Raw genomic sequence first — 26405 nt, 5'->3', positions numbered from 1 at the left:
TGAAGTCTTAGCACAAATAGTGGCTTTATCATGCTAGTTTTGTCGACATGTTGTGAATATTTTCAAATATACAGAAAACTTGAAGCAACTTTGCAATGAGTGTTTATATATCTACTACTTAGAATCTATAATTAAGATTTCCTATATTTACTTTATCACACACACACACACACACACACACACACACACACACACACACACAGAAGTCCCCACCAATAATCCATCTCCTATCGGGAACAGATGATCTCTCACTACTTGATTTACATTGCTAATGCATTAGTATACCCAAATGGAACACATGATCTTGATAGGAGGAATCTTCCCTTAATCATATTTGTCTCCCTAATGCCTAGCAGACAGTAAGCACTCAGCAAGTGTTTATTAATGAGAAGATAAATTAATAAATAAGTATAGTTAATCAGTCTTCTGTAAAAACAAACAAAAACCCAGATATCAATGATACCAAATTAGGAATTCTCTATCATCTATATACTTTTTCTCGGTTCAGTACAAAAAGGGAAAAAAAAATCCCGCTTCAATAGTTTTTCCTGCCTGTGCTACTTTAGACGTAAGATAGCATGAAATCTGACTTCAACTGTTTTGGGTAGATGCTTAGTAAAAACACATTGCAAAATGAATCCTGAACAAATAGACACATCTCTGGGAATAAGATTAGAAATACAGAAAAACAAGGACATTGTATATTGAATGTCAAATATAATACAGTATGGCTAAGGCAGATGTAATCAGAAATTGCAACCCTAAACTTTAAAACACAATGGACAGAATTAGATGATGGGTATATTGACAGAGTCCCAAACCCACATTCAAAAAGGATCATAGGAATTGCAAACAGAGAAAAGGCCTCCTAAATCTTTTCATCAATTTAGTTGCCATGGCAATCCTGAAGAAGTGGAGAATACTGGTGACAGCTCAGATACAGAGTGGGGAGTCATCTCAAAGGTTTCTTGACAACTCCAAGGGGCTTCAGGTCTAGAGGGATTTGCTCTGTACAGAGAATGGGCAGTAGAAGATAAGCCTTCTCTAATTGTAGTTCTCATAGCAATGCAAGATTTAGATTTTAAAACTGGATATCACCCAGTGTTGGCAAGGTACAGGAAAATGGGAACTATCATATACCACAGGGGCTGGAAGAGCATAAACTGGTTTAATCTTTCTAAAAAACAATTTAGTAACATGTATCAAACACCAAAATCCTAGTCCCAGTAATTTAGACTAAGGAAATAATCAGGGATGTAGGCAAATATTTAGCTACCAGGATGCCACTATAGTGATGTACATAATAGCAAACTGTGCCTCTTACCCTGAAACCTCCAACATTCAGCAATAGGTCAAATAAATCATGATACACTGGAAAGATAGAATCCCATATAGTAATTAAAAATGAAGTCACTTAAGAATTTTAACGACCCAGGCTGAGTGCGGTGGCTCACGCCTGTAACCCCAGCACTTTGGGAGGCCGAGGCGGGTGGATCACTTGAGGTCAGGAGTTTGAGACCAGCCTGGCCAACATGGAGAAACCCTGTCTCTACTAAAAATACAAAGTTAGCTGGGCATGGTGGCACATGCCTGTAATCCCAGCTACTCGGGAGGCTGAGGCAGGAGAATCGCAGAACCCGGGAGGCAGAGGATGCGGTGAGCCGAGGTCACACCATTGCACTCCAGCCTGGGCAACAAGAGTGAAACTCCATCTCAGAGAAAAAAAAAAAAAAAAAAGAAAAAAGAATTTTAATGATCCAGTAAAAGCTAGATTATAATGTACAGAATTATCTGGATTTCTTGTTTCTGAGACAGGGTCTCACCATATCACCCAGGATGGAGTGCAGTGGCACCATCATGGCTCACCACGGCCTCAACTTGCTGGGATCAAGCAATCCTACCCCAGCCTCTCAAGTAGCTGAGACTACAGGTGTGCACCACTAAGCCTCACTAATTTTTTTTTTTTTTTCCCAGACAGGGGTTGCCCAGAACAGAGTGCAGTAGCGTGATCACAACTCACTGCAGCCTTGACCTCCGGGGCTCAGGCAATCTTCCTGCCTCACCCTCCCAAAGTGCTGGGATTACAGGTGTAAGCCACTATGCCTAGCTTCCTGGATATATTTTAAAGATAAAGTATATACAAGCACCCCTGTGCACACACAGGAATACTAAAAGAATATACACCAATAAATTGCTAACCATTTCTGGATAACACAAATTGCAATTAACTTACCATTTTAATCATTTTAAGTGTACAGTTCAGTGGCATTAAGTATTTTCACACTGTTGTGTTACCACTGCCACTATCTATCTCCAGAACTTTTTCATCATCCCAAACTGAAATCTGCACTCATCAAACAGTAACTCCCCATTTCCCCCTCCCCAAGTCCCTAGTAACCACTATTCTACCTTCCATCCTATGAATTTATCTTTTTTTTTTAAACTGCTCCTTGTGGAGCAAGGCTTATCTATAGGCAATGTACCCAGAGTAACCAAATGTAACTATTCTAGGTATCTCATGTAAGTGCAAGCATATAACATGTGTCCTTTGGTGTCCAGTTTATTTCAGTTAACACAATGTCTTCAAGGTTCGTCCATGGATGATTTTTGTTTATCTGTATTTTCTAAGTTTTCTATGATGCACATATATAACTTTATAAGAATATCAGGCTTTTCTCAACTTCATCTAATCTGACTTCAGAAAGTTCATAAAAAAACATCATTCACTTACTAGCAGCTAAAAGGGTATTTAAGATTTAGGTGGGAAAAAGAAGCCACAGCAGGATGAATCGAGGGGGTCTGAACAGCTTCATTTTAAGAATGTGCCTACGGCAGGTCAGAGAACATAAGCAAACTGTCTAAGATCACATAGCCCAGTACAGAACTCTCACCAATATTATTGCCAGCAACTGCTGTGTGTGTATTCTGCATAGAACCCTGTGCTGGGAATACAAAGAACCAACCTAATTATTAGAAGTTGTCAATTTAGTGGGAGATAAATAAATGAAAAAAATAAACTGAGATGAGCCTGAATTTTTGCATGAGAACTTGGAAAATTTTGGTGCCACTTCTACAAATAAAAATTAGGAGGCCAGGCCTGGTGGCTCACGCCTGTAATCTCAGCACTTTGGGAGGCTGAGACGGGTGGATTATTTGAGGTCAGGAGTTCGAGACGAGCCTGGCCAACATGGTGAAACCCTCTCTCTACTAAAAAAATACAAAAAAATGAGCTGGGCATGGTGGCAGTCACCTGTAATCCCAGCTACTTAGAAGGCTGAAGCACGAAAATCACTTGATCCTGAACCTGGGAGCTGAAGGTTGTAGTGAGCCAAGATTGTGCCACTGCACTCCAGCCTGGGTGACAGAGCAAAACTCCATCTCAAAAAAAAATTAGGAGACAGAGCCTGGTTCTATGATGAAGATGATATTAATTTTTAGACGTTGTGATACAGAATGTTTTTTCTAGACTATTCTGCCTTTAGTACATAAACATTTCATATTACATTACCAAATGGTCATATATATGGTAAAGCTTTTATTTACTTCATAGGTGACCAAATTATTGGCCTTGACCATTAGGTCCAGAAAGTAAAATTGTGTACTTTCTTTTTTTTTTGAGATGGAGTTTCACTCTTGTTGCCCAGGCTGGAGAGCAGCAGCATGATCTCAGCTCACTGCAACCTCCGCCTCCTGGGTTCAAGTGATTCTCCTGCTTTAGCCTCCCATCTTTCTTTTTTTAAAGAAAAAAGATGATTTATGAGCAATTAAAAAAAAAATAGGCCAGGCGTGGTTGCACACACCTGTAATCCCAGCATTTTGGGAGGCTGAGGTGGGATCACTTGAGCCCAGGATTTTGAGACCAGCCTGGGCAACATAGTGAGATGTCGTCTCTAGTAAAAACTTAAAAATTAGCTGGAGGTGTTGGTGGGCGCCTGTGGTCCCAGCTACTCGGGAAGCTGAGGTAGGAGGATCGCTTGAGCCCAGGAAGTCAAAGCTACAGTGAACCATGACTGCACTACTCCATTCCAGCCTGGGTAACAGAGTAAGAGACCCTGTGTCAAAGAAACCAAAAAGAAAAAAATAACTAGATTTTAAAAGGGAAGAAAAAAAAAAAGAAGAGAAAGAAGTATCCACAAAACAGTGAAAGGCTAGATGGTCTCTATTAGGAAGAGAACCCTATAGTCTCCAACTTGGTACCAAGAATAAACACCAAAATTGCAATTGCTGGCAATAATATTGGTGAGAGTTCTGTACCTGGCTGTGTGGCCTTAGGCAGTTTGCTTACCTTCTCTGACCTGCAGTAGGCATATTCTTAAAATGGAGCTATGCAGAGCCCCTTGAATCATCCTGCTGTGGCTCCTTTTTCTCACCTCTCTTGATACAGTAAGTGCCGTCATGTTTTTGCTATAGGGGAAATGATGTGTTTTTGTTTGTTTGTTTTTGAGATGGAGTCTCACTTTGTCACCCAGGCTGGAGTGCAGTGGTACAATCCCAGCTCAGTGCAACCTCCGCCTCCCAGGTTCAGGCGATTCTCCTGTCTCAGCCTCCAGAGTAGCTGGGATTACAAGGCATTGGCCACCACGCCCAGCTAATTTTTGTATTTTTAGTAGATGTGGGGTTTCACCATGTTGGCCAGGCTGGTCTCAAACTTCTGACCTGAGATGATCCACCCACCTTGGCCTCCCAAAGTGCTGGGATTAGCAAATGGGTTTCGAAGGTTTAGCTTATTCATTAAAATCAGTATTTAGTATGCTACAATGAGCTAGGCAGTGTGTGTGTAGGCCGTGTGTGCGCGTGTGCGTGTGTGTGAAATAAAAGGTAGTATGAGTTCCATCAAGGTGCTTACAGTCTAATTTAAGGAGACAATGAACCACAAACAATTGTGCCATTAATTCAAAGAGATGATGTCAGCAAACTTAAGAATGTGGGATACATACTACTGAATGCAAAGGACACCACACACACGCATGTGCACACACACACACACGCTTTTTACCTGAGTGGTTAAAATGTCACTCTGAGAGGATAGCCCTGAGCAGTCTTCAGAGACGCTTGTTTCACTCTCACACCCAGATGCTGCTTCACCTTAAATAACAAAAACAGAGGTTCAGATGTAAAAGCAGACTATAAACGCTGCAACTTGCTGTGTCTTTTTCTTCTCATTGGCAGGACTGGCTTTACTTTCATGTCACACAAAATGATTAAATTCCTTGCTTTGGGACACCGGAATTTGCTTTTATAAAATGAAACCAGAAGTAAGTCCACCAGTAATTAGGATGTTAAAGCTCATTCAGTCAAAGATGATGTCCTAGCTGTGTGAAGGACTTTTTTCTATGAAAAGCACCTTAGGAGGAACATGTTTCAAGTTTAAGAAGCAGTTCCTTTAACTATACTTGGAAATTTGTAAAATGTGCTCCCCAAAAGCATAAACATTTAGCTCATTTCTATAAATAGACTGGGGCAAACACAAAAACCTGGTTCCAATACCTAAGTTTGAATCCATGCTTTGCTCTTCTTGATTATTTTCTTCCAAGCCCGTTCCTCTTTCTTCATCATCTGAAACCAATTCCTTGTCACTCAGACCAACTCCCTGGCTTTCAGACTGATGCCTCATTTGTTTGGAAGAACCAATCAAGAAAGGATCCTGGGTGTTTGTATTTGCAGTCAAGTCTTCCAATTCACTGCACTGTGAAGAAAACAAGCTAGCAGAACACTTTGTTTCCTCACTAAGGTGATGTTCCTGAGATGTCTTTGCCAATATTACTTGGTTACTGCAGTCATTTAAGCTATTCTTCAATGATAATAAATTCTCCTCTGTGTTCTTAGACAGACACTCGGTAGCAACGGTGCTATGCCTAGTAGACTGAGAAGGTATATTGCTTACTTTACCAAATAACAAGTGTTGGAAGCAGGGAAGCTCTTCATCCTCACTAGATAAGTTCTCTTCTGAGGACTCTAATTTCTTGGCCCCTCTTCGGTAACCCTGAGCCAAATGTGTATGGGTGAAAGGGCTAGGACTCCTGCTAAGCTCTCCTCTCTGGACGCTTTTGCTAAAAACAGCAGAACTTTCCTTAATGTCATTTTTAGCAAAACTAGTATCTTCCTTTATTTCACCATCATCTAACAGGTCATCAGGTGTCTCAGAACAAACCTGAGATGCATGACTACTTCCCATAGGCTGTTCTAAGTTATCTGAAATCAGACATGGAGAGAAATCTGTATTAACAGTCTGAACTACTTCTTCATATTCTTGCTTTTTTATTTCAGGATGCTTACAATTACTTCCAGGAAGACTTTGTTTATAGACCTCAGGTTGCAAAACCCCTAATCTAAGCATAGCATTCAATTTTGGCCCTCTGTTTCTACCTAGTTCTGCTTGAATGTTTTCATCACTGGAACCTACTTCATTAATACTGGAGCCCACTTCATTAGTACTGGAACCTACTTCATTAATATTGCTTGAGCTGGCTTCTTTAAAAACATTTTCTCTAATGTTATTACGGCTAATTGTGCTCACTGTACTTGGAATGTTCTCATTTCCCATTTCTCTTTCAGGTGACATTGAATGTTCCTCAAAGTTTTCCTCTAGCAGGTTTTTCTTACATTTAGTTTTAACAAATGACTTGATGGGAAAAAGTGGTGGTATATGATATGGGTTTTGTAAAAGTCCATGTTTATTTGGAGTAATGAGTCCAGTTTCGTTGCCTCTGAACTGAGATGATAGACAAAACCTAGAGCCTCCTTTGATACTACATTTGGCATAATCAACTGGCTTATCTTTCTGACAAACCACAGGAAAGCCTGCAGTGATATTAACTGTCTGTACAGGCTTGATATTAGACTCATTCTTTCCTTGATTTTCTTCCTTTTGTTCACATTCAAAAGTGACTTTTGGACTTTGTTTCTTTAAGGACCTAGAGTGGGCAGAGAATGTTGCACATTCCTCTTCTGGATTTCCTGGATTTGAAAACAGAGCAAATGACTGGCGCTTTGAAACCTTGAATGTATTCTGCAAATACTGAGCATCAAGTTCACTTTCTTCCATTTCTATGCTTGTTTCCCGACTGTGGTTAACTTCATGTCCCAATGGATACTTAAAGCCTTCTGTGTCATTTCTAGTATCTTTGGAACAACCATGAATTAGTCCCTTGGGGTTTTCAAATGCTGCACACTGACTCACACATTTATTTGGTTCTGTTTTTGCCTTCCCTAGAGTGCTAACTTCCAGTAACGAGATACTTTCCTGAGTGCCATAATCAGTACCAGGTACCAATGAAATACTGCTACTCTCTACAGATCTTTCAGTTTGCAAAACCCTTTCTCCACTTAACATGAGATCTTTGGGGTCTTCGGCATTATTAGACACTTTAACTGTTTCTAGTTTCTCTTCTTTTTCTTCTCTTGGAAGGCTAGGATTGACAAATTCTTTAAGTTCACTGGTATTTGAACAGTTAGTAAAAGAACCAGGTGCATTTGTTAACTTCAGCTCTGGGAAAGTATCGCTGTCATGTCTTTTACTTGTCTGTTCATTTGGCTTGTTACTCTTCTTGGCTCCAGTTGCAGGTTCTTTATCTTCCATGAGCTGTAGGTTTCTGCTGTGCCTGACTGGCATTTGGTTGTACTTTTTTTTCTTTATCTCTTCACTGCTAGAACAACTATCAATTTGCAATTCAGTACAATTAGGTGGGCTTAGATTTCTACTGACTACTAGTTCAAGCGCATGAATATGCCTGGTAGAAGACTTCCTCCTCAGCCTATTCTTTTTAGGCGCTTTTGAATTGTGGATATTTAATTCGAGTTCCATATTGCTTATACTGCTGCTTATAGGTTCAGCTTTCGTTTTGAAAGCAGATTCTTTTTCTAGTGATTCTATTGGGTTAGGATTTTTCTCATTCTGAATAGAATCACCTTTTGTTTTATTCTCATGACCACTATTAGTAATATTCATCACTTGACCATTCTGCTCCATTTGGTTAGTTCCCTGATTTATCATTTCAGGAGTCTTTTGAACTGCCAAATCTGCTTTCTTGATAAAATCCTCAGGATGAAGGCCTGATGTAGCTCTCCTTTTACGCTTTAATTTATTTGTGAGGGGACGCTCTTGTATTATCTGTGGCTCAGTAACAAATGCTCCTATAATTAGATTTTCAGTTACATGGCTTAAGCTGGGGAGGCTTGCCTTCCTCCGATAGGTTTTCCCAAATATTTTGTCTTCAATATTACTCTCTACTGATTTGGAGTGAACTCTTTCACTTTTACATATTAAAGCCTCATGAGGATCACTGGCCAGTAAGTCTATTTTCTCTGAAGAACCAGAATATTCATCTACCTCATTTAGAACGTCCAATACATCAGCTACTTTGGCATTTGATTCAGACCCCCCATCATGTGAGTCATCAGAACCTAACAGTTCATCACTTCTGGAAAACCACTCATTAACTTTCTGAATGCTGCTATTTAGTGTTATCCAAGGAACATCTTCAGTATCTCTAGGATTCTCTGAGCATGGCAGTTTCTGCTTATTCCATTCGTTTCTCTCACACAGGGGATCAGCATTCAGATCTACCTTTTTTTCTGTGCTGGGAGTCCACCTATCATTACATGTTTCCTTACTTCCAGCCCATCTGTTATGTTGGCTCCTTGCTAAGCCAGGCTGTTTGTTTTTATTACAGAATTCAGCCTTTTCTACATTCATTCTGTCTTTAGTGAGTAATAAACTGCTGTTCTCATGCTGTAATGAGCTGGCATGAGTATTTGTGCCACATGGCTCCACATGCAAGTTTGAAACAGAACTACCCTGATACTTTTCTGGATGCCTCTCAGTTGCACGCTTCTCAGTGGTGTTCAAATCATTATTACTGGGTTGATGATGTTCAGTATTCGTTACATCCGTCTCAGAAAATTCACAAGCAGCTGAAAATATACAAAAATAACAAGGTACTCAAAAACTGAATTGTCATTAAAAAAATACATACTTCATACACCTTGGAGGTGGAAATCAACCAACTGGCTATATTAGAGAAACTAACCTCATAAACTACCAAGTATACTGAAGATGTAGCTCATACTCTTTCATTTAATTCCTATTTACCTAGATTATTTCCACTTAGGATCCATTAAATTTTTAATTTCAGAATTTTCCCTATGCAGAAACCACACCTCCTATTTCTCTAACGTCTAAGAGTGAATTAAAAGCAGATTGGCCATCAGAAAACCGGTTCTGATGTACTCTAAAGATTACTGGCCATTAAGTCTACTTAATACTCTGTTCTATCTACAGACTTACCACTCCCTATATTTAAAAACCAGTAGGTAAAAGATGAAACACAAATACACCAATTAAAAGTAAAGGGCAGGCCAGGCACAGTGGCTCAAGCCTGTAACTGCAGCACTTTGGGAGGCTGAAGTGGGCAGACTGCTTGAGTCCAGGAGTTTGAGACCAGCCTCGGTAATATGGTGAAACCCCATCTCTATAAAACCACAAAAAATTAACCGGGTGTGGTGGCGTGCGCCTGTAGTCCCAGCTACTCAGGAGGCTGAAGTGGGAGGATAGCTTGAGCCTTGGAGGTGGAGGTTGCAGTGAGCCAAGATTGCATCACTGCACTCCAGCCTGGGCAACAGAGTGAGACCCCATCTCAAAAAAAAGAAAAAAAAACAACAACGAAAGGGCAACAATCAGTTACAGAAGGTCTTATTATAGCTATATTAGTCTAGTACCATTTAAATCTATCAGACCATACCATGACATTTGACAAAGAATGATACTCTAACTCTGCCAAGAGATTTTGTGGGTTGTAAAGGTCCCAAATGGTCTTCAGAATAATCTAATTACAGTACTGTGTCTACCCACTCTCTTTTCAGTGCCTGTTAGTTGGCAAACTTTGCCATTACCCTTTTTTGCAGAATCCAAACTGATTTCATCCCTGGTTCCTTGAGGGGTGATTTGTAACAATTCTTGATCTCCCACACTATAGGGAAAAGACAGAGTCCTAATGAGAAACACTAGTTACATGTATGCAGAACTGTCAAATGACCAAGATCAAACATTTTAGCTCTTTCGATTACAGAAAGCTGACCAATCTTATTTAGTTAGTGAAAGCTGCTCTCTCCTTTAGAAACTTCTAGTTGAAATGAAATGGTTGCTGGGCACGGTGGCTCAAGCCTGTAATTCCAGCACTTTGGGAGGCCGAGGCGGGTGGACCACTTGAGGTCATGAGTTCAAGACCAGCCTGGCCAACATGGTGAAACCCCATGTCTACTAAAAATACAAAAATTAGCCGGGTGTGGTGGCACGCACCTGTAGTCCCAGCTACTAAAGAGGCTGAGGCAGGAGTATGGCTTCAACCTGGGAGGCAGACGTTGTGGAGAGGTGAGATCACACCTCTGTACTCCAGCCTGGGCAACAGAGCAAGACTCTGTCTCAAAAAAAAAAAAAAAAAAAAGAGAGAAAGAAATGGAATGGTCAATTAACCGGGCGTGGTGGTGTATACCTGTAGTCCCAGCTACTCGTGAGATTGAGACAGGAGAATCGCTTGAACCAGGGAGTTGGAGATTGCAGTGAGCCAAGATGGCGCCACTACACTCCATCCTGGCAACAGGGCAAGACCCCGTCTCCAAAAAAAAAAAAAAACCTGGGTCAAGCAATAATTCCTAAGGAAGGTAGGTAACATAGTTGGGGCTGCTTGTAGTTTATTATATAACATACAGACAAAGCTTGAGAGATATGTAGAAATAAGGAACAGAGGAAAGAAAGAGTTGAAGATGAAGTCCTTGAACATTTTCATCAGTCACAATTACTGCTGTGTCAATATTACTGTATATGAGGAACTTAGAGAACAATCTGCTAGAAGCAAGCATGTGCAGAGTTCTACTGTTATCCTAAATTCCTTTGGACAGTGCTAATAACTAAATCCAACAAACAAAAAGGGTATTTCCTCCACTATAAAATGAGAGAACTAAACTAGATGATCTCTAAGGTTTCTTCCAATACCATGATTCTAGTCTGGAGAAACACCAGCCTACTTGAGGGAGGAAGGTGGGAAGAGGGAGAAATTCAGAAAGAAAGCAGACAAAAAACTGTGGGGTATGCTTAGTACCCAGATGATGAAAAAAATCTGTACACCAAATCCCAAGTCGTGTGTTTACCTATATAACAAATTGCACATACATCCCTGAACCTAAAATAAAAGTTAAAATATTTTTAAAAAGAGAGAAACATCAATCCTTAATATTAACTAAATAGGAAAATACCAGCTTCATAGACAAAGGTTCTCTTTGACTCACCTGCAATAAGTTGCCTTATTAACGGTATCTTCAGAAGAATCAGATCCTAAAAAATTTCCCCCCAAAAAATAAATCAATAAAAGTTTTCTTAATTAAAAGGGTTAAAAAAATGTACTTGTTGAAAAACAGATATTCAACTAGAAATATTTACTGAGCATCTACTGTGGCAGGTACAATGCTAGTTAAGCTAGTATGTAATACAGAGAAGTGGTTAAAGGCACGGGCTTCGCCAGGCACAGTGGCTCTCACCTGTAATCCCAGCACTTGAGGAGGCCAAGATGGGTGGATTATTTGAGGTTAGGAGTTCAAGACCAGCCTGGCCAACAAAGTGAGACCCCCGTTTCTACTGAAAACAAAAACAAAAACAAAAAAAAAGCACAGGCTCTGACATCTAACTTCCTAGGTTTGAATCATGGCTCAGCCACTTACTAGGTTTAATACCTTGGAAAAATTTCATAACCTCTCTGTGCCTTAATTTTCTCACCTGTAAAATAAGTATAATAGGAACAATCTCAGAGGTCTGACAAGCATCTAATGAGTTATACAAGAAAAGCACAATAGTGCCTGGAATATAGTTAAGTGCTCCTAAATATCAACTACTATAACTATTTTTACAATGCCTGTTGTCTAGGAATTTATGATCATAAGGGGGGAAAACAGTAAGTGTTATGATAAATAGATGGTGGTGCCTGGGAGCTCAAAAGATGGCTACCCTTTTTAATTATAAATATATTCTAAAAGAAAATCCAATTTGAGAGCCCAGTTTGAATTCTGAGCTCAGCAGCCCCTTTTTTTTTTTTTCTGGAGGTCTTGCTCTGTCACCCAGGTTGGAGTGCAGTGGCATGATCATAGCTCACTACAGCCTCAAACTCCTGGGTTCAATCTATCCACTCACCTCTGCCTCCTGAGTAGCTGGGACTACAGATGCACACCACCACACCCAGCTAATTTAAAAAAGAAATTTTTTTGTAGAGATGAGGTCTTGCTATGTTGCCCAGGCTGGTCTCAAACTCCTGGCTTCAAGCAATCCTCTGCCACTGCTGAGATTACAGATGTGAGCTACTATGCTGGCCTCAACTCTTCTTTTTATAAGCTTAAAAAAATTTATTATTTTTAAAAATTATTATTTTTTTGAGATGGAGTCTCACTCTATTGCCCAGGCTGGAGTGCAGTGGTGTAGTGTTGGCTCATTGTAACCTCCGCCTCCCTGGTTCAAGCGATTCTCCTGCCTCAGCCTCCCAAGTAGCTGGGATTACAAGCATGTGCTACCACACCCAGCTAATTTTTTTTTTTTTTTTTTTTGTATTTTTAGTAAAGAGGGGTTTCACCAGGTTATCCAGGCTGGTCTCGAACTCTGACCTCAGGTGATCTACCTGCCTCAGCCTCCCAAAGTGTTAGGATTACAGGCATGAGCCACCGCACCTGGCCAAAAATGTATTATTATTTTAAAAATAGAGACGGGGTTCCCCTATGTTGGCCAGGCTGGTCTTAAACTCGTGGACTCAACCAATCCTTCTGCCTCAGTCTTCCAAAGCGTTAGGATTACAGGCACGAGCCATCCTGCCCAGCCAAGATTCAGCTCTTTTTTTTTTTTTTTGAGATGGAGTTTCACTCTTGTTGCCTAGGCTGGAGTGCAATGGTGCGATCTTGGCTCACCGCAACCTCCGCCTCCTGGGTTCAAGCGATTCTCCTGCCTCAGCCTCCTGAGTAGCTGGGATTACAGGCATAAGCCACCACCCCGGCTAATTTTTTTTTTTTTTTTTTTAGTAGAGATGGGGTTTCTCCATGTTGGTCAGGCTGGTCTTGAACTCCCGACCTCAGGTGATCCGCCCACCTCGGCCTCCCAAAGTGCTGGGATTACAGGCGTGAGCCACCGCGCCTGGCGATTCAGCTCTTCTTAAAAGGCTTCCTCATCTAGTACAATTTATCTTGGAACTAAATACTGTAGCAATCCATCATGTTTTTTCTTATTGCTACTCTCCATTTTTCCAAAACATATTTACACATATTTAAAACCAGATATTCTTTCTTTTGCTCTCTTTTTTTTTTTTAGATGGAGTTTCGCTATTTTTGCCCAGGCTGGAGTGCAATAGTGCGATCTCGGTTCACCGCAACCTCCACCTCCTGGGTTCAAGTGATTCTCCTGCCTCAGCCTCCCGAGTAGCTGGGATTATAGGTATGTGCCACGACACCTGGCTAATTTTGTATTTTTTGGTACAGACAGAGTTTCTCCATGTTGGCTAGGCTGGTCTCGAACTCCCGACCTCAGGTGATCCACCCACTTTGGCCTCCCAAAGTGCTGGGATTACAGGTGTGAGCCACCGTGCCTGGCCTCTTTTGCTCCCTTTTTAAAGTAAGATTCTTCAAGGTGGGAACTGCGTCTTTTACATTATTTATAACTCACCATAGGGCTCATAAAATTCACTTCCCAAAGCTGCCTACCACAAATACAAATTATGACCAAGATTTTTGGCAAAACTATAAGATAAGGAATCCAGCAATTATTATTAAATACTTAAAAAACCTGAGACCCTTACCCAATTCAATGTAGACAGACTTCTTTTGAGGTTGTATCCGCTGCTTTGTCCTCAGAGTTCTCACAGTTCCAAGGTTAGAGAGTTGGACACTGAGACCGGTTTCCTGCTAAACAGTATGGTAAAGAACAGTCAAGCAATTGTTGGCCAGTTCTGTGCTTTTCCTCCTGAAGAGAAACTTGACACCATGGACAAAATAAATTGACCATCATCAGTCAGCTAACATGTATGATGCCTGGAAAAAATGCCCAGGAATTTACACACTAAAATGTCTGGGGCTGGGAGCGGTAGCTCATGCCTATAATCCCAGCACTTTGGGAGGCTGGAGCAGGACTGCTTGAGGCCAGGAGTTCAAGACCAGCATAAGCAACAGAGTGAGACCCAGTCTCTACAAAATAATAGTAGTAGTAATAATAAAATGTGTGGGATATGTGTGATTTGAATATTTTTTTTCTGTTGTCTTAAATTTTTCAAACCTGATTATGTATTATTTGTGTAATTTTTGAAGTATTAGTATAGCATATTTTGAAGCTGATACTTGATATACATTCCAATCACATCTGATAACTTTTTTTTTTGTTTTGGGGGGTGTACAGAGTCCTGCTTTGTCACCCAGGCTGGAGTGCAGTGGCGCAATCTCAGCTCACTGCAACCTCCGCCTCCTAAGTTCAAGAGATTCTCCTGCCTCAGCCTCCTGAGTAGCTGGGACTACAAGCGCGTGCAACTATGCCTGGCTAATTTGTGTGTGTGTGTGTATATATATACACATATATATGTGTGTGTGTGTGTGTGTGTGTATATTACATATATATATATATGTAATCCCAGCACTTTGGGATATATGTATATATATGTTTTTCTTTTTTTGAGACAGAATCTTGCTCTGTTGCCAGGCTAGAGTGCAGTGGCGCGATCTCGGCACACTGCAACCTCCACCTCCCTGGTTCAGTTGATTCTCCTGCCTGAGCCTCCCAAGTAGCTGGGACTACAGGCGCACGCCACCACGCCTAGTTAATTTTTGTATTTTTAGCAGAGACAGGTTTCGCCATGTTGGCCAGGCTGGTCTCACACTCCTGACCTCAGGTGATCTGCCTGCCTCGGCCTCCCAAAGTGCTGGGATTACAGCCATGAGCCACCGTGCCTGGCCAATAACATTTTTAAAAAGGATAAATGATGACAATAAAACCCCAGCACTCCTAAGAACATTTAGTATAGGAACGAGTATTTAAAAGCCCAACATTACTTTTTTTTCCTTCCTTTTTAGCTCTATATCTTTTGAAAAATGAATGCTGGTACTATAAGAACTACTTTTATTTTATTTGTATTTTTTTAGACAGAGTCTTGTTCTGTTGCCCAGGCTGGAGCGTGGTGGCGTGATCTCGGTTCACTGCAACCTCTGTCTCCTGGGTTCAAGTGATCCTCCCACCTCAGCCTCCCAAGGAGCTGGGACTACATGCGCACGCCACCATGCCTGGCTAATTTTTGTATTTTTTGTAGCGATGGGGTTTCACCACATTGCCCAGGCTGGTCTTGAACTCTAGGACTCAAGAGATCCACCCGCCTTGGCCTCCCAAAGTGCTGGGATTACAGGCAAGAGCCACTGCGCCCAGCTAGAACAATTACTTTTTTTTCTTTTTTGAGACAGAGTCTCACTCTACGACCCAGGCTGGAGTGCAGTGGCGCGATCTTGGCTCGCTGCAAACTCTGCGTCCTAGGTTCAAGCAATTCTTGTGCCTCCGCCTCCCGAGTAGCTGGGATTACAGGCACGTGCCAACACACACAGCTAATTTTTGTATTTTTAGTAGAGATGGGTTTCACCATGTTGGCCAGGCTGGTCTCAAACTCCTGACCTCAAATTATCTGCCTGCCTCAGCCTCCCGAAGTGCTGGGATTACAGGTGCAAGCTACTACGCCCAGCCCCAGAATTATTACTTTTTAAGATCTCCATCATTCATGTACATATAAGTAACAACAGAGCAAATCACTACATTTTCTTTAACACTTACACCTTTTAAGTTCAAGTAATTTTCCCTTTTTTTAAAAGATAGGGTCTCAGTCACCTGCGCTGGAGTCCAGTGGCACAGTCATAGCTCAACTGCAGCCTTGACTCTCTATGTTAAAGCAATGCTCCAGCCTCAGCCTCCCAAGTAGCTAGGACCACAGGTGCATACCACCACGCCCAGCTAAGTTTTTTTGTTTTTTTTTTTGAGACAGAGTCTCACTCTGTCGCCCAGGCTGGAGTGCAGTGGCGGGATCTCGGCTCACTGCAAGCTCCGCCTCCCGGGTTCATGCCATTCTCCTGCCTCAGCCTCCCGAGTAGCTGGGACTACAGGAGTCCGCCATCACGCTCGGCTATTTTTTTTGTGTTTTTAGTACAGACGGGCTTTCACCGTGTGAGCCAGGATAGTCTTGATCTCCTCACCTCGTGATCCACTAGACTCGGCCTCCCAAAGTGCTGGGATTACAGGCGTGAAGCTTTTTTTTTTTTTTTTTTTTTTTTTGAGACGGAGTCTCGCTCTGTCGCCAGGCTGGAGTGCAGTGGCGCAATCTCGGCTCACTGTAACCTCCGACTCTCAGGTTCAAGTGATTCTCCAGCCTCAGCCTCTGGAGTAGCTGGGATTACAGGCACGTGCCACCACACCCAGCTAATTTTTGTATTTTTAGTAGAGACCGGGTTTCACCATGTTGGCCAGGGTGGTCTCAATCTCCTGACCTCATGATCCACTGGCCTCAGCCTCCCAAGGTGCTGGGATTGCAGGTGTTAGCCGCCGCGCCCAGCCAGTTCTTTTTTTTTTTTGCAACTAGATCTTGCTTTGCCGCCCACGCTGAAGTGCAGTGGAGTGATCATAGCTCACTGTAGTCTACATCTCCTGGACTCAAGTGATCCTTCTGTCTCAGCTTCCCAAGTAGCTGGGACTACAGGCACACACCACCATGCTCAGATAATTTAAAAAAACTTTTAATATAGACAAGGACTTGCTATGTTGCCCAAACTGGTCTTGAAACTCCTGAGCTCAGGCAATCCTCAAGCCTCCTAGTGCTGGAATTATAGGCGTGAGCCACGGCACCCAGCTACTTTTTTTTTTTTTTAATTGCAGAGACAGTGTCTCACTGTGTTGCCCAAGCTGGGCTCAAAGGACCTCCTACCTCAGCCTCCCAAAGTGTTGGGATTATAGGCATGAGCCATGGCACCCAGCTGAAGTAATTTCCAAATGCTTAAAAATATCAGTGACCTTATGGCTATTTTAGATAAGCATCACAGAGCAGATAAAGCTCCAAAGCAAGGAAGGGCCTATAGGAGCTCTCTTTTTTGGCCGGGCTTGGTGGCTCACGCCTGTAATCCCAGCACTCTGGGAGGCCAAGGAGGGTGGATCACCTGAGGTCAGGAGTTCGAGACCAGCCTGACCAATATGGTGAAACCCTGACTCTACTAAAATTACAAAAATTAGCCAGGTCTGGTGTCATACCCCTGTAGTCCCAACTACTCAGGAGGCTGAGGCAGGAGAATCACTTGAACCTGGGAGGCGGAGGTTGCAGTGAGCTGACATCGTGTCACTGCGCTCCAGCCTGGGCGACAGAGCGAGACTCTGTCTCAAAAAAAAAAAAAAAAAAAAAAGAAATCTGTCTTTTTGGCGTATCTGATGGGGATCCTGCTATGTTGCCTGGGCTGGTCTCAAACCTGGACTCAAGTGATCCTCCCATTTCAGCCTCCTAAGTAGCTGGGATTATAGGTACATTCACCTCACCTGGCTGTAAGGTCTCTCTCTTGATTATATCAGGTACCCTGACCTTCTCTGAACTCTAACTGATTAGAACACTTGTCTAACCACTTAATATACCATCTTTCCTTCTTCACTAACTTTTTATATAAATCTATGAGCATCTAGCACATTCACTAACATATTCACAATGCTCAATAAAGAGATGTTGCCAGAATAAATGAAAATGGTTTTACCGGCCGGGCACAGTGGCTCACACCTGTAATCCCAGCAATTTGGGGAGCCGAGGTGGGTGGATCACCTGAGGTTAGGAGTTCGAGACCAGCCTGGCCAACATGATGAAACCCCGTCTCTACTAAAAATACAAAAATTAGCCTGGCATGGTGGCGCGTGCCTGTAATCCCAGCTACTAAGGGGGCTAAGGCAGGAGGACTGATTCTAGCCTGGGCCACAGAGCAAGACTCCATCTCAAAAAAAAAAAAAAAAAAGAAAAAAAAAAGAAAAGAAGAAGAAGAAGAAGAAAACAAATGGTTTTACCAAGGAAGGATTTTCGGGTTCACTCTGTAGAAGTCTTTTGGCACGGCTTCTGTAGCCCGTACTTTGGATGATAGAAACTTCATCTTTTAGATGTTCAGGAGAGTTATTTTCCTTTTTTGCAAAATTATAACTGTTTGCATCTGTAAAATACAAGGGAAAACATTATGTTTGCAGTTAGAGAAAAATGTATGAATTATAATCAAAGAAACCAAGAGAAACCCTATGTATGCTCTTTGTTGTGTTAAGACAATGCATTAAGGTTACCTGTGATTTTTTTAAAAAATCAAATTTTAAAAAATCAACTGGAAATTTTACTCCTAGGAAACAAAAACAAATACACAGACCATCAAAGTTATTTAGAGTCCTTGTTTTCTACCTTAACACTAAGAAATTTGCCTATCAATACTGTATTTCACTAAAGCTAAGACACCAACAATGTAAGTTGCACTATTATTTTCTGTATCACTAAGAAAGAAAGCACACAAATTAAACAAATGACACACCCTCAATAGTAAAATGTTCCCAATTTCAGAGATGTTAAGATGTGAAAAATGTGCACCTTACGATTGATAAAATAAGGTGTGAGACCAGTGGGAGTAATTTTTTAAAAACAGATTACAGATACAGAACTAAAATTAACCTAGACTAAAAAGTCTTATCACCACATCATAGAAAGTAATTGTGCAAACTTCCTGAGTTTTCATGGACAGCACTTGAGTGTCATTCTTGGGATATTCAACACTTACACTCCAAACCTGTGTCAAGCTGAAAAGCACAAATGATTTTCAATAGCTCTTCAACAAGTTGACTAAATCTCGTACTTTCTTGTAGGCTCCTGAAATTAAATTGTTTGAGAAACACACTCAGCAAGTGATTATCAACCTTTTAAGGACAATAAAATAAGAAAAGACATGTAAACAAATAAAAATAAGATGCAGCAACAGTAGAAAACCTCTATAATCAATACATCATTGACATCTGTATAAACCGTGTGATGGCAGTGATTTAGTAACTTTTTGTCATTCATTTAAGCCTACCAAATGCCTAAAATTATCTGATATAATACTGCCCTAAATCCACAGCAGATATAATGCATTGCATAGAAAACTAGAGTACTTTTTTTTTTTGTTTAATTTAGATACAGGGTCTTGCTCTATTGCCCAGGCTAGCATGCAGTGCCACAATCATAGCTCACTGCAGCCTCAGACTTCTGTACTCAAGCTATCCTCCCACTATAGCCTCCCAAGTAGCTAGGACTATGGGCATATGCCACCATGTACATTTATTTATTTATTTTGTTGGTAGTGATGGGGTCTCACTATGTTGCCCAGGCTGATTTCAAACTCCTGGCCTCAAGCAATCATCCCACCTCAGCCTCCTAGAGTGCTAGGGTTATAGGCATGAGCAATCACACCCTGCTGAGCTTACTGTTCTTAACATCTGAACCCTGCCCAATCCCTCACTTAGTTCTGCCTCTCAAGGATTTCTGTCAAATTATGATTATATTTATTTGAAAAAACATAGATAACAATGTCCAAAGGGAGATTTGGGTTTAGTAAAGTGGAATTAAAGCACAATTCATTAATTCCTTTAAGCATCTGAGTGCCTACTATGTACCAAACTTAGGAAAAACAGTGTTGAGACAGACAAAGTTACTACTCTCATAGAATTTACATTGTAGCAGAAGAGATACACAATATATAAATACATTGTGTTTGTGTAAATAATTAGATAGAAATAAACACACACCTGTGAACCCCAGCACTTTGGGAGGCCGAGGTGGGCAGATCACCTGAGCTCAGGAGTTACCAGCCTGGGCAACATGGTAAAACCTCATCTCTACAAAAAATACAAAAATTGGCCGGGCATGGTAGCGTGTGCCTGTAGTCCCAGCTATTTGGGAGGCTAAGGCAGGAAGTGGCTGGGAGACAGAGGCTACAGTGAGCTGAGATCACGCCACTGCACTCCAGCCTCAGTGACAGAGCAGGACCCTGTCTTAAAAAAAAAAAAAAAAAAGAAAAGGAAACACAATCAAAAATATAAAAACAAGATTAACAGACAATGGGGGCACGGCGATACAGCCCTACTTTACATAAGTCTGCAAGTTTTTACACTAGAAGCATGAGAGAAAGGCAGTAAGTTTCTAATACCTGTATAAGGCAGATGTCCCATAAAACTTTCAGGAAAATAACTTTGGAAATAATTTACTGTGTGCTAAAAACTCTTTTATAAATTTTTCTGATGAATGGTTTTATAGGAACGCTATGTTATTAAATAATTTCTACTTTTTCCTACTGTTGTTGCTTCCAACCTAGCATCATTACCAAATTATATACCTTTTGGTTATATCATTCTTACATAAAGGACATTGTGAAGGCCCTTTCTTCTGGTTGAGAAGTTTCAGCATGCAAAATCTATAAATTATAAAGAAAGAAAGAACAATTTAATTTACTTCCTTTTGTAGAAAGAATACTCAAAAGGCAAATAGCCATGAAAAGATAATCTCACAACTGCCCTTAAGAGCCATTTAAAAAGTAATGGCAGGTGAATTACAAGCAATAGTTTCCTAATTGTTTTTGGATGCTGCATAAGCAAAAACCTAAACTACATAAGCAATGATCTATGAAAACTGAACTTACATGCATATGGCTTACTGTTATGATCACATAAAACTTAATAAAAGTTAATATGGCATATTTAATGATATATTCATAATTATTTCATGCTGCATAATCAAATATAAATGGTAAGTAGTTCATGTAAGATGCTTATAATTAGTTTAAAATCTCAACACCTCACCACAAAGCTATAGTAATCAAGAAAGTGTGGTAATAGCATAAGAATAGACACATACATCAATAAAATAGAATTGAGAGTACAGAAATAAACTCATACATACATCTGTGATCAAGTGATTTTCAACAATAATAAATACCAAGACAATTTTTTTTTTTTTTTTTTTTTTTTTGAGACGGAGTCTCGCTCTGTCTCCCAGGCTGGAGTGCAGTGGCACGATCTCGGCTCACTGCAAGCTCCACCTCCTGGGTTCACGCCATTCTCCTGCCTCAGCCTCCCGAGCAGCTGGGACTACAGGCGCCCAGCACCATGCCCGGCTAATTTTTTTATTTTTAGTAGAGACGGGGTTTCACCATGTTAGCCAGGATGGTCTCCATCTCCTGACCTCGTGATCTGCCCGCCTCGGCCTCCCAAAGTGCTGGGATTACAGGCCTGAGCCACCATGCCTGGCCGACGATTTTTATTTTCTTAAGTTTTTTTTTTTTTTTTTTTTTGAGACAGACTCACTTTATCACCCAGGCTGGAGGGTAGTGACACAATCTCGGCTCACTACAACCTCCACCTCCTAGGCTCAAGCAATTCTCGTGCCTCAGCCTCCCGAGTAGCTGGGATTACAGACATGCACCACCATATCCAGCTAATTTTTTGTATTTTTAGTTTCACCATGTTGGCGAGGCTAGTCTTGAACTCCTGGCCTCAAATTGATCCATCTGCCTTGGCCTTCCAGAGTGCTGGGATTACAGGCATGAGCCACCGTGCCCAGGCCAAAGATGATTAAATGGGAAAATAATACTTTTTGTGTTTTTAACAAACAGTGTTGAGACAAAAGTATAACCACATGTAAAAGAATGAAATTATACTCCTATCTCACACCAAATAACAAAAGTTAACTCAAAGTGGATCATAGACCAGAAGTAGAGAGAGCAATGGTGATGATAATTAAAAGCAGCGATTCACTCATACAACCAATATTTACTATGTCTAGTACTATTCTAGATGGAGGGGATTCCATAGAAAAGCAAAATAAGATCCTGCAAAATAAAACATAAAGGACATAATATACTGGTGAAGGGGGTGACTAGGTAGGGAGTAAATAGCAGACACTGACAATGAAGAGACCCAGGAAAGAAAAGATTAAGGGGCTAAAAAAAAAGTCACTAGGGCTGTGCACGGTGGTCCACACCTGTAATCCCAGCACTTTGGGGGGTGGGTGAATCACTTGAGGCCAGGAGTTCAAGACCAGCCTGGCCAACATGGTGAAACCCTGTCTCTACTAAATATTCAAAAATTAGCTGGGTGTGGTGGTGGTGCACTGTAGTCCCAGTTACTCGGGAGGCTGAGGCATGAGAATAAGTTGAACCTGTGAGGCGGGGGTTACAGTGAGCCAATATTGCACCACTGAATTCCAGCCTGGGCAACAGAGTGAGATTGTGCCAAAAAAAAAAAAAAAAAAAAAAGGCATTGGGAATTGTGAGAAAAGACACTTAGAGAATATTTTTTACTAGCCAGGTAATTTAACATTTATTACCCTCTCTTGGCCGGGTGCAGTGGCTCATGTCTGCAATCCCAGGAGGCCGAGGCAGGCAGATCACTTGAGGCCTGGAGTTTGAGACCAGCCTGGCTAACATGGTGAAACCCTGTCTCTACTAAAAATACAACAAAATTAGCCAGGCGTGGTGGGCACACGCCTGAGTCCCAGCTACTTGGGAGGCTAAGGCATGAGAATCACTGGAACCCAGGATGGCAGAGGTTGCAATGAGCTGAGAGAGTGCCACTGCACTCCACCCTGGGCAACAGAGGAAGACTCTGTCTCAAAAAAAAAAAAAAAAAAAAAAGGCCAGGCACGATGGCTCACGCCTGTAATCCCAACACTTTGGGAGAGGTCAGGAGTTCGAGACCAGCCTGACCAACACGGAGAAACCCTGTCTCTACTAAAAATACAAAAATTAGCCGGGCATGGTGGCATGTACCTATAATCCTGGCTACTCGGGAGGCTGAGGCAGGAGAATCTCTTGAACCCGGGAGGCGGAGGTTGCAGTAAACTGAGATCGCGCCATTGCACTCTAGCCTGGGCAACAAGAGCGAAACTCCATCTCAAAACAAAACAAAACAAAACAAAAAAACCCCAACTATATCTATATCTCTATCTATCTACCTATCTATCTATCTACCTACCTATCTATCTGTCTACAGTCTTGAACTCCTGACCTCAAGTGATCGCCTGCTTCAGCCTCCCAAAGTGCTGGGATTACAGGTGTGAGCCATTGCGCTGGGCTACTTTCTATCTTTATTTTTGTACAGATGTGGTTTCACTATATTGCCCAGTCTGGTCTCGAACTCCTGACCTCAAGTGATCCTCCTGCCTTGGCATCCCAACGTGCTGGGATTACAGGCATAAGCCATCAAGCCTGGCCTTATCTTCATTTTTATAGAGTAGAGGCTTGTCCCAGATCACACAGTAAGTAAGCAATGAAGGTTATATTGGATCCAGAATTGGATTGTAGCAAAGCCCACAATCTTCCTTTTTTCTTTTTTGACATGGAAACTAAGTCTGGAGAGAGGCACCCACAATCTTCCTACCAGAGAAAGTGAATGTAGGTAGGTAAGGTCAAGGAGACTTGGGTCCTTCTTCGCCGATATAGATGCTTCAAGTACCATATTGCACTCAACAAAACAATGACTCTATAGTTTGGAAGATGAGGCTGTCAAAAAGCTACCTCCACTGTACATAAGTACCTTTAAAACTCAGAATAGAGGCTCCCACTCCTTCAGAATCTACAAATACTACATATACTCTAGTATAATGGATCAAGGAGGCATCAAGCATTACTCCAGCAAATAGTACAATTGAACAATTCAGAGCAGGGGTAGGGAGGAAATTCCCTTATGATAGTACTGCAGAATATAGTACAGTAGAGTGACAAGCTAAGCTGTCTCGTGCTGTAGTCTATACAATTATATAAATAATTCAGTGGAACTAGATACGCAAAAATCAACCAAGATAAGGATTCGAATCTTTTTTTTTTTTTTAGACGGAGTCTCGCTCTGTCTCTCAGGCTGGAGTGCAGTGGCACAATCTCTGCTCACTGCAAGCTCTGCCTCCCGGGTTCACGCCATTCTCCTGCCTCAGCCTCCTGAGTAGCTGGGACTACAGGTGCCCGCTACCACGCCTGGCTAACTTTTTGTAATTTTAGTAGAGGCGGGGTTTCACCATGTTAGCCAGGATGGTCTCGATCTCCTGACCTCGTGATGCGCCCATCTCAGCCTCCCAAAGTGCTGGGATTACAGGCGTGAGCCACCGCACCCGGCCTCGAATCTTTCTTTATGCTAGAAAAAGAATACATGTATAAAGGTTGTTAACTAAACTTAAAAGAAAATGAACTTGTATATGACTTGAAAAGACTGAGCTAACTAAAATACTGGCCAGGCATGATGACTCACACCTGTAATCCTAGCACTTTGGGATGCCGAGGTGGGCAGATGGGTTAAGCGCAAAGTTCAAGACCAGCCTGGGAAACATGGCGAAACCCCGTCTCTACAGAAAACACAAAATTGAGCTGGATATGGTGGTGTGCACTTACAGTCCCAGCTACTTGGGAGACTGAGGTGACAGGATCGCTTGAGCCTAGGAGGTCAAGGCTACAGTAAGCCTCATGATCGCACCACTGTACTCCAGCTTGGACAACAGAGTAAGACCCTGCCTCAAAAAAAAAAAAAAAAAAAAGTAGCTGTTGAAAAATTTAAGTTACATTTATTGCTCACATTCTATCTCTTTGAACAATGTGGTTCTAGATCTTCAAAAAAGTATTACAGGCTGGGTGTGGTGGCTCATGCCTATAATCCCACCATTTTGGGAGGTGGAGGTGGGCGGATCACTTCAGGTCAGCTCAAGACCAGCTTGGTCAACATGGTGAAACATGGTCTCTACTAAAATAAAAGGCTGGGTGTGGTGGCTAATGCCTGTAATCTCAGCACTTTGGGAGGCTGAGGTGGGCGGATCACCTGAGGTCAGGAGTTCGAGATCAGCCTTGTCAACATGGTGAAACCCTGTCTCTACTAAAAATACAAAAATTAGCCATGCATGGTGGTGCACGCCTGTAATCCCAGCTACTTGGGAGGCTGAGGCAGGAGAATCACTTGAACCAGGGAGGCAGAGGCTGCAGTGAGCCGAGATTGTACCACTGCACTCCAGCTTGGGCAACAGAACAAGACTCCATCTTAAAAAAAAAAAAAAAGTATTACACATTGCATTTTTTTGTTTGGAAAGTTCAAACTAATGCATGACTGCCTTAAGAAATATTTTCTAGATTGGTATTATTATCTTTTTTTGTAGGCTTCATAAAAGATTTCAGAACTGGCTAGGCAAGGTGGCTCATGCCTATAATCCTGGCACTGTGGGAGGCCAAGGTGAGCAGATCACCTGAGGTCAGGAGTTTGGGACCAGCCTGGCCAACATAGTGAAACCCCGTCTCTACTAAAAATACAAAAATTAGCCAGGTGTGGTGGCACATGCCTGTAGTCCCAGCTACTCGGGAGGCTGAGGCAGATTTGCTTGAACCCAGGAGATGGAGGTGGCAGTGAGCTGAGATCATGCCACTGCACTCCAGTCTGGGCAACACAGTGAGACTCCGTCTCAAAACAAAAAAAAAAAAAACAGCCGGGCGCGGTGGCTCACACTTGTAATCCCAGAACTTTGGGAGGCCAAGGCGGACGGATCACGAGGTCAGGAGATCGAGACCATCCTGGCTAACACGGTGAAACCCTTTCTCTACTAAAAATACAAAAAAATTAGCTGGGCATGGTGGCAGGCGTCTGTAGTCCCAGCTACTTGGGAGGCTGAGGCAGGAGAATGGTGTGAACCCGGGAGGTGGAGCTTGCAGTGAGCCGAGACTGCACCACTGCACTCCAGCCTGGGCGACAGAGCGAGACTCCGTCTCAAAACAAAACAAACAAAAACAAACAAACAAACAAAAACAAAAAAAGATTTCAGAACTTTAGGCTTGCTTGGGTCAATAAAGTTGTTTTATTTTTAGCAATTAGAGTTTATCCGTAGAAAATACAATTAATACAATAAAAGCATGGGGGTATCGCTCCCAGGCTCCCAGCTTTCTCATCATATAGATCAAAGTGTTATTCAGATTATATTGATATTACAGAAGAGATTTCATGAAAAAGTCGATCTATCACATGGGCATTATACTGGACTTTTTTTTTTTTGAGACGGAATCTTGCTCTGTTGCCCAGGCTAGAGTACAGTGGCACGATCTCAACTCACTGCAGCCTCTGCCTCCTGGGTTCAAGAGGTTCCTCTGCCTCAGCCTCCCGAGTAGCTGGGACTACAGGCATGTGCCCCCATACCCAGCTAATTTTTGTATTTTTAGTAGAGATGGGGTTACCATACTGGCCAGGCTGGTCTCGAACTCCTGACCTCGTGATCAGCCCACCTCGGCCTCCCAAAGTGCTGGGATTACAGGCGTGAGCCACCACACCCGGCTTTGGACTTTTAATTCTAATATAACATTCAAAACACAATTTA

The 26405-nt window shown here is 41.9% G+C and overlaps 1 protein-coding gene across 50 annotated transcripts in view; it reads right to left on the bottom strand.

Annotated features, from left to right (window-relative positions):
• BRCA1 (BRCA1 DNA repair associated) overlaps nt 1-26405 on the bottom strand; it is an 81441-nt gene that overhangs the window by 41916 nt on the left and 13120 nt on the right. For 8 of the 50 annotated variants that reach the window (XM_031011552.3, XM_031011555.3, XM_031011556.3 and 5 more), the window contains exons 4-11: nt 20410-20487; nt 18820-18908; nt 18074-18213; nt 13821-13926; nt 11284-11329; nt 9892-9968; nt 5488-8913; nt 4997-5085 (exon numbers count right to left, since the gene is read on the bottom strand). In XM_031011552.3, coding sequence (XP_030867412.3) covers nt 4997-5085; nt 5488-8913; nt 9892-9968; nt 11284-11329; nt 13821-13926; nt 18074-18213; nt 18820-18908; nt 20410-20487 — 4051 coding nt within the window. The remainder of the gene's footprint in view (nt 1-4996; nt 5086-5487; nt 8914-9891; nt 9969-11283; nt 11330-13820; nt 13927-18073; nt 18214-18819; nt 18909-20409; nt 20488-26405) is intronic. The other 42 variants (XM_055388012.2, XM_055388016.2, XM_055388018.2 and 39 more) reach the window with 7 other exon arrangements.

The sequence above is a fragment of the Gorilla gorilla genome, chromosome 4, assembly GCF_029281585.2.
Source record: "Gorilla gorilla gorilla isolate KB3781 chromosome 4, NHGRI_mGorGor1-v2.1_pri, whole genome shotgun sequence".
Classification (NCBI taxonomy): domain Eukaryota; kingdom Metazoa; phylum Chordata; class Mammalia; order Primates; family Hominidae; genus Gorilla; species Gorilla gorilla.
The sequence above is the reverse complement of the archived record's forward strand: the minus strand, read 5'-3'. Positions and strand labels throughout refer to the sequence as shown.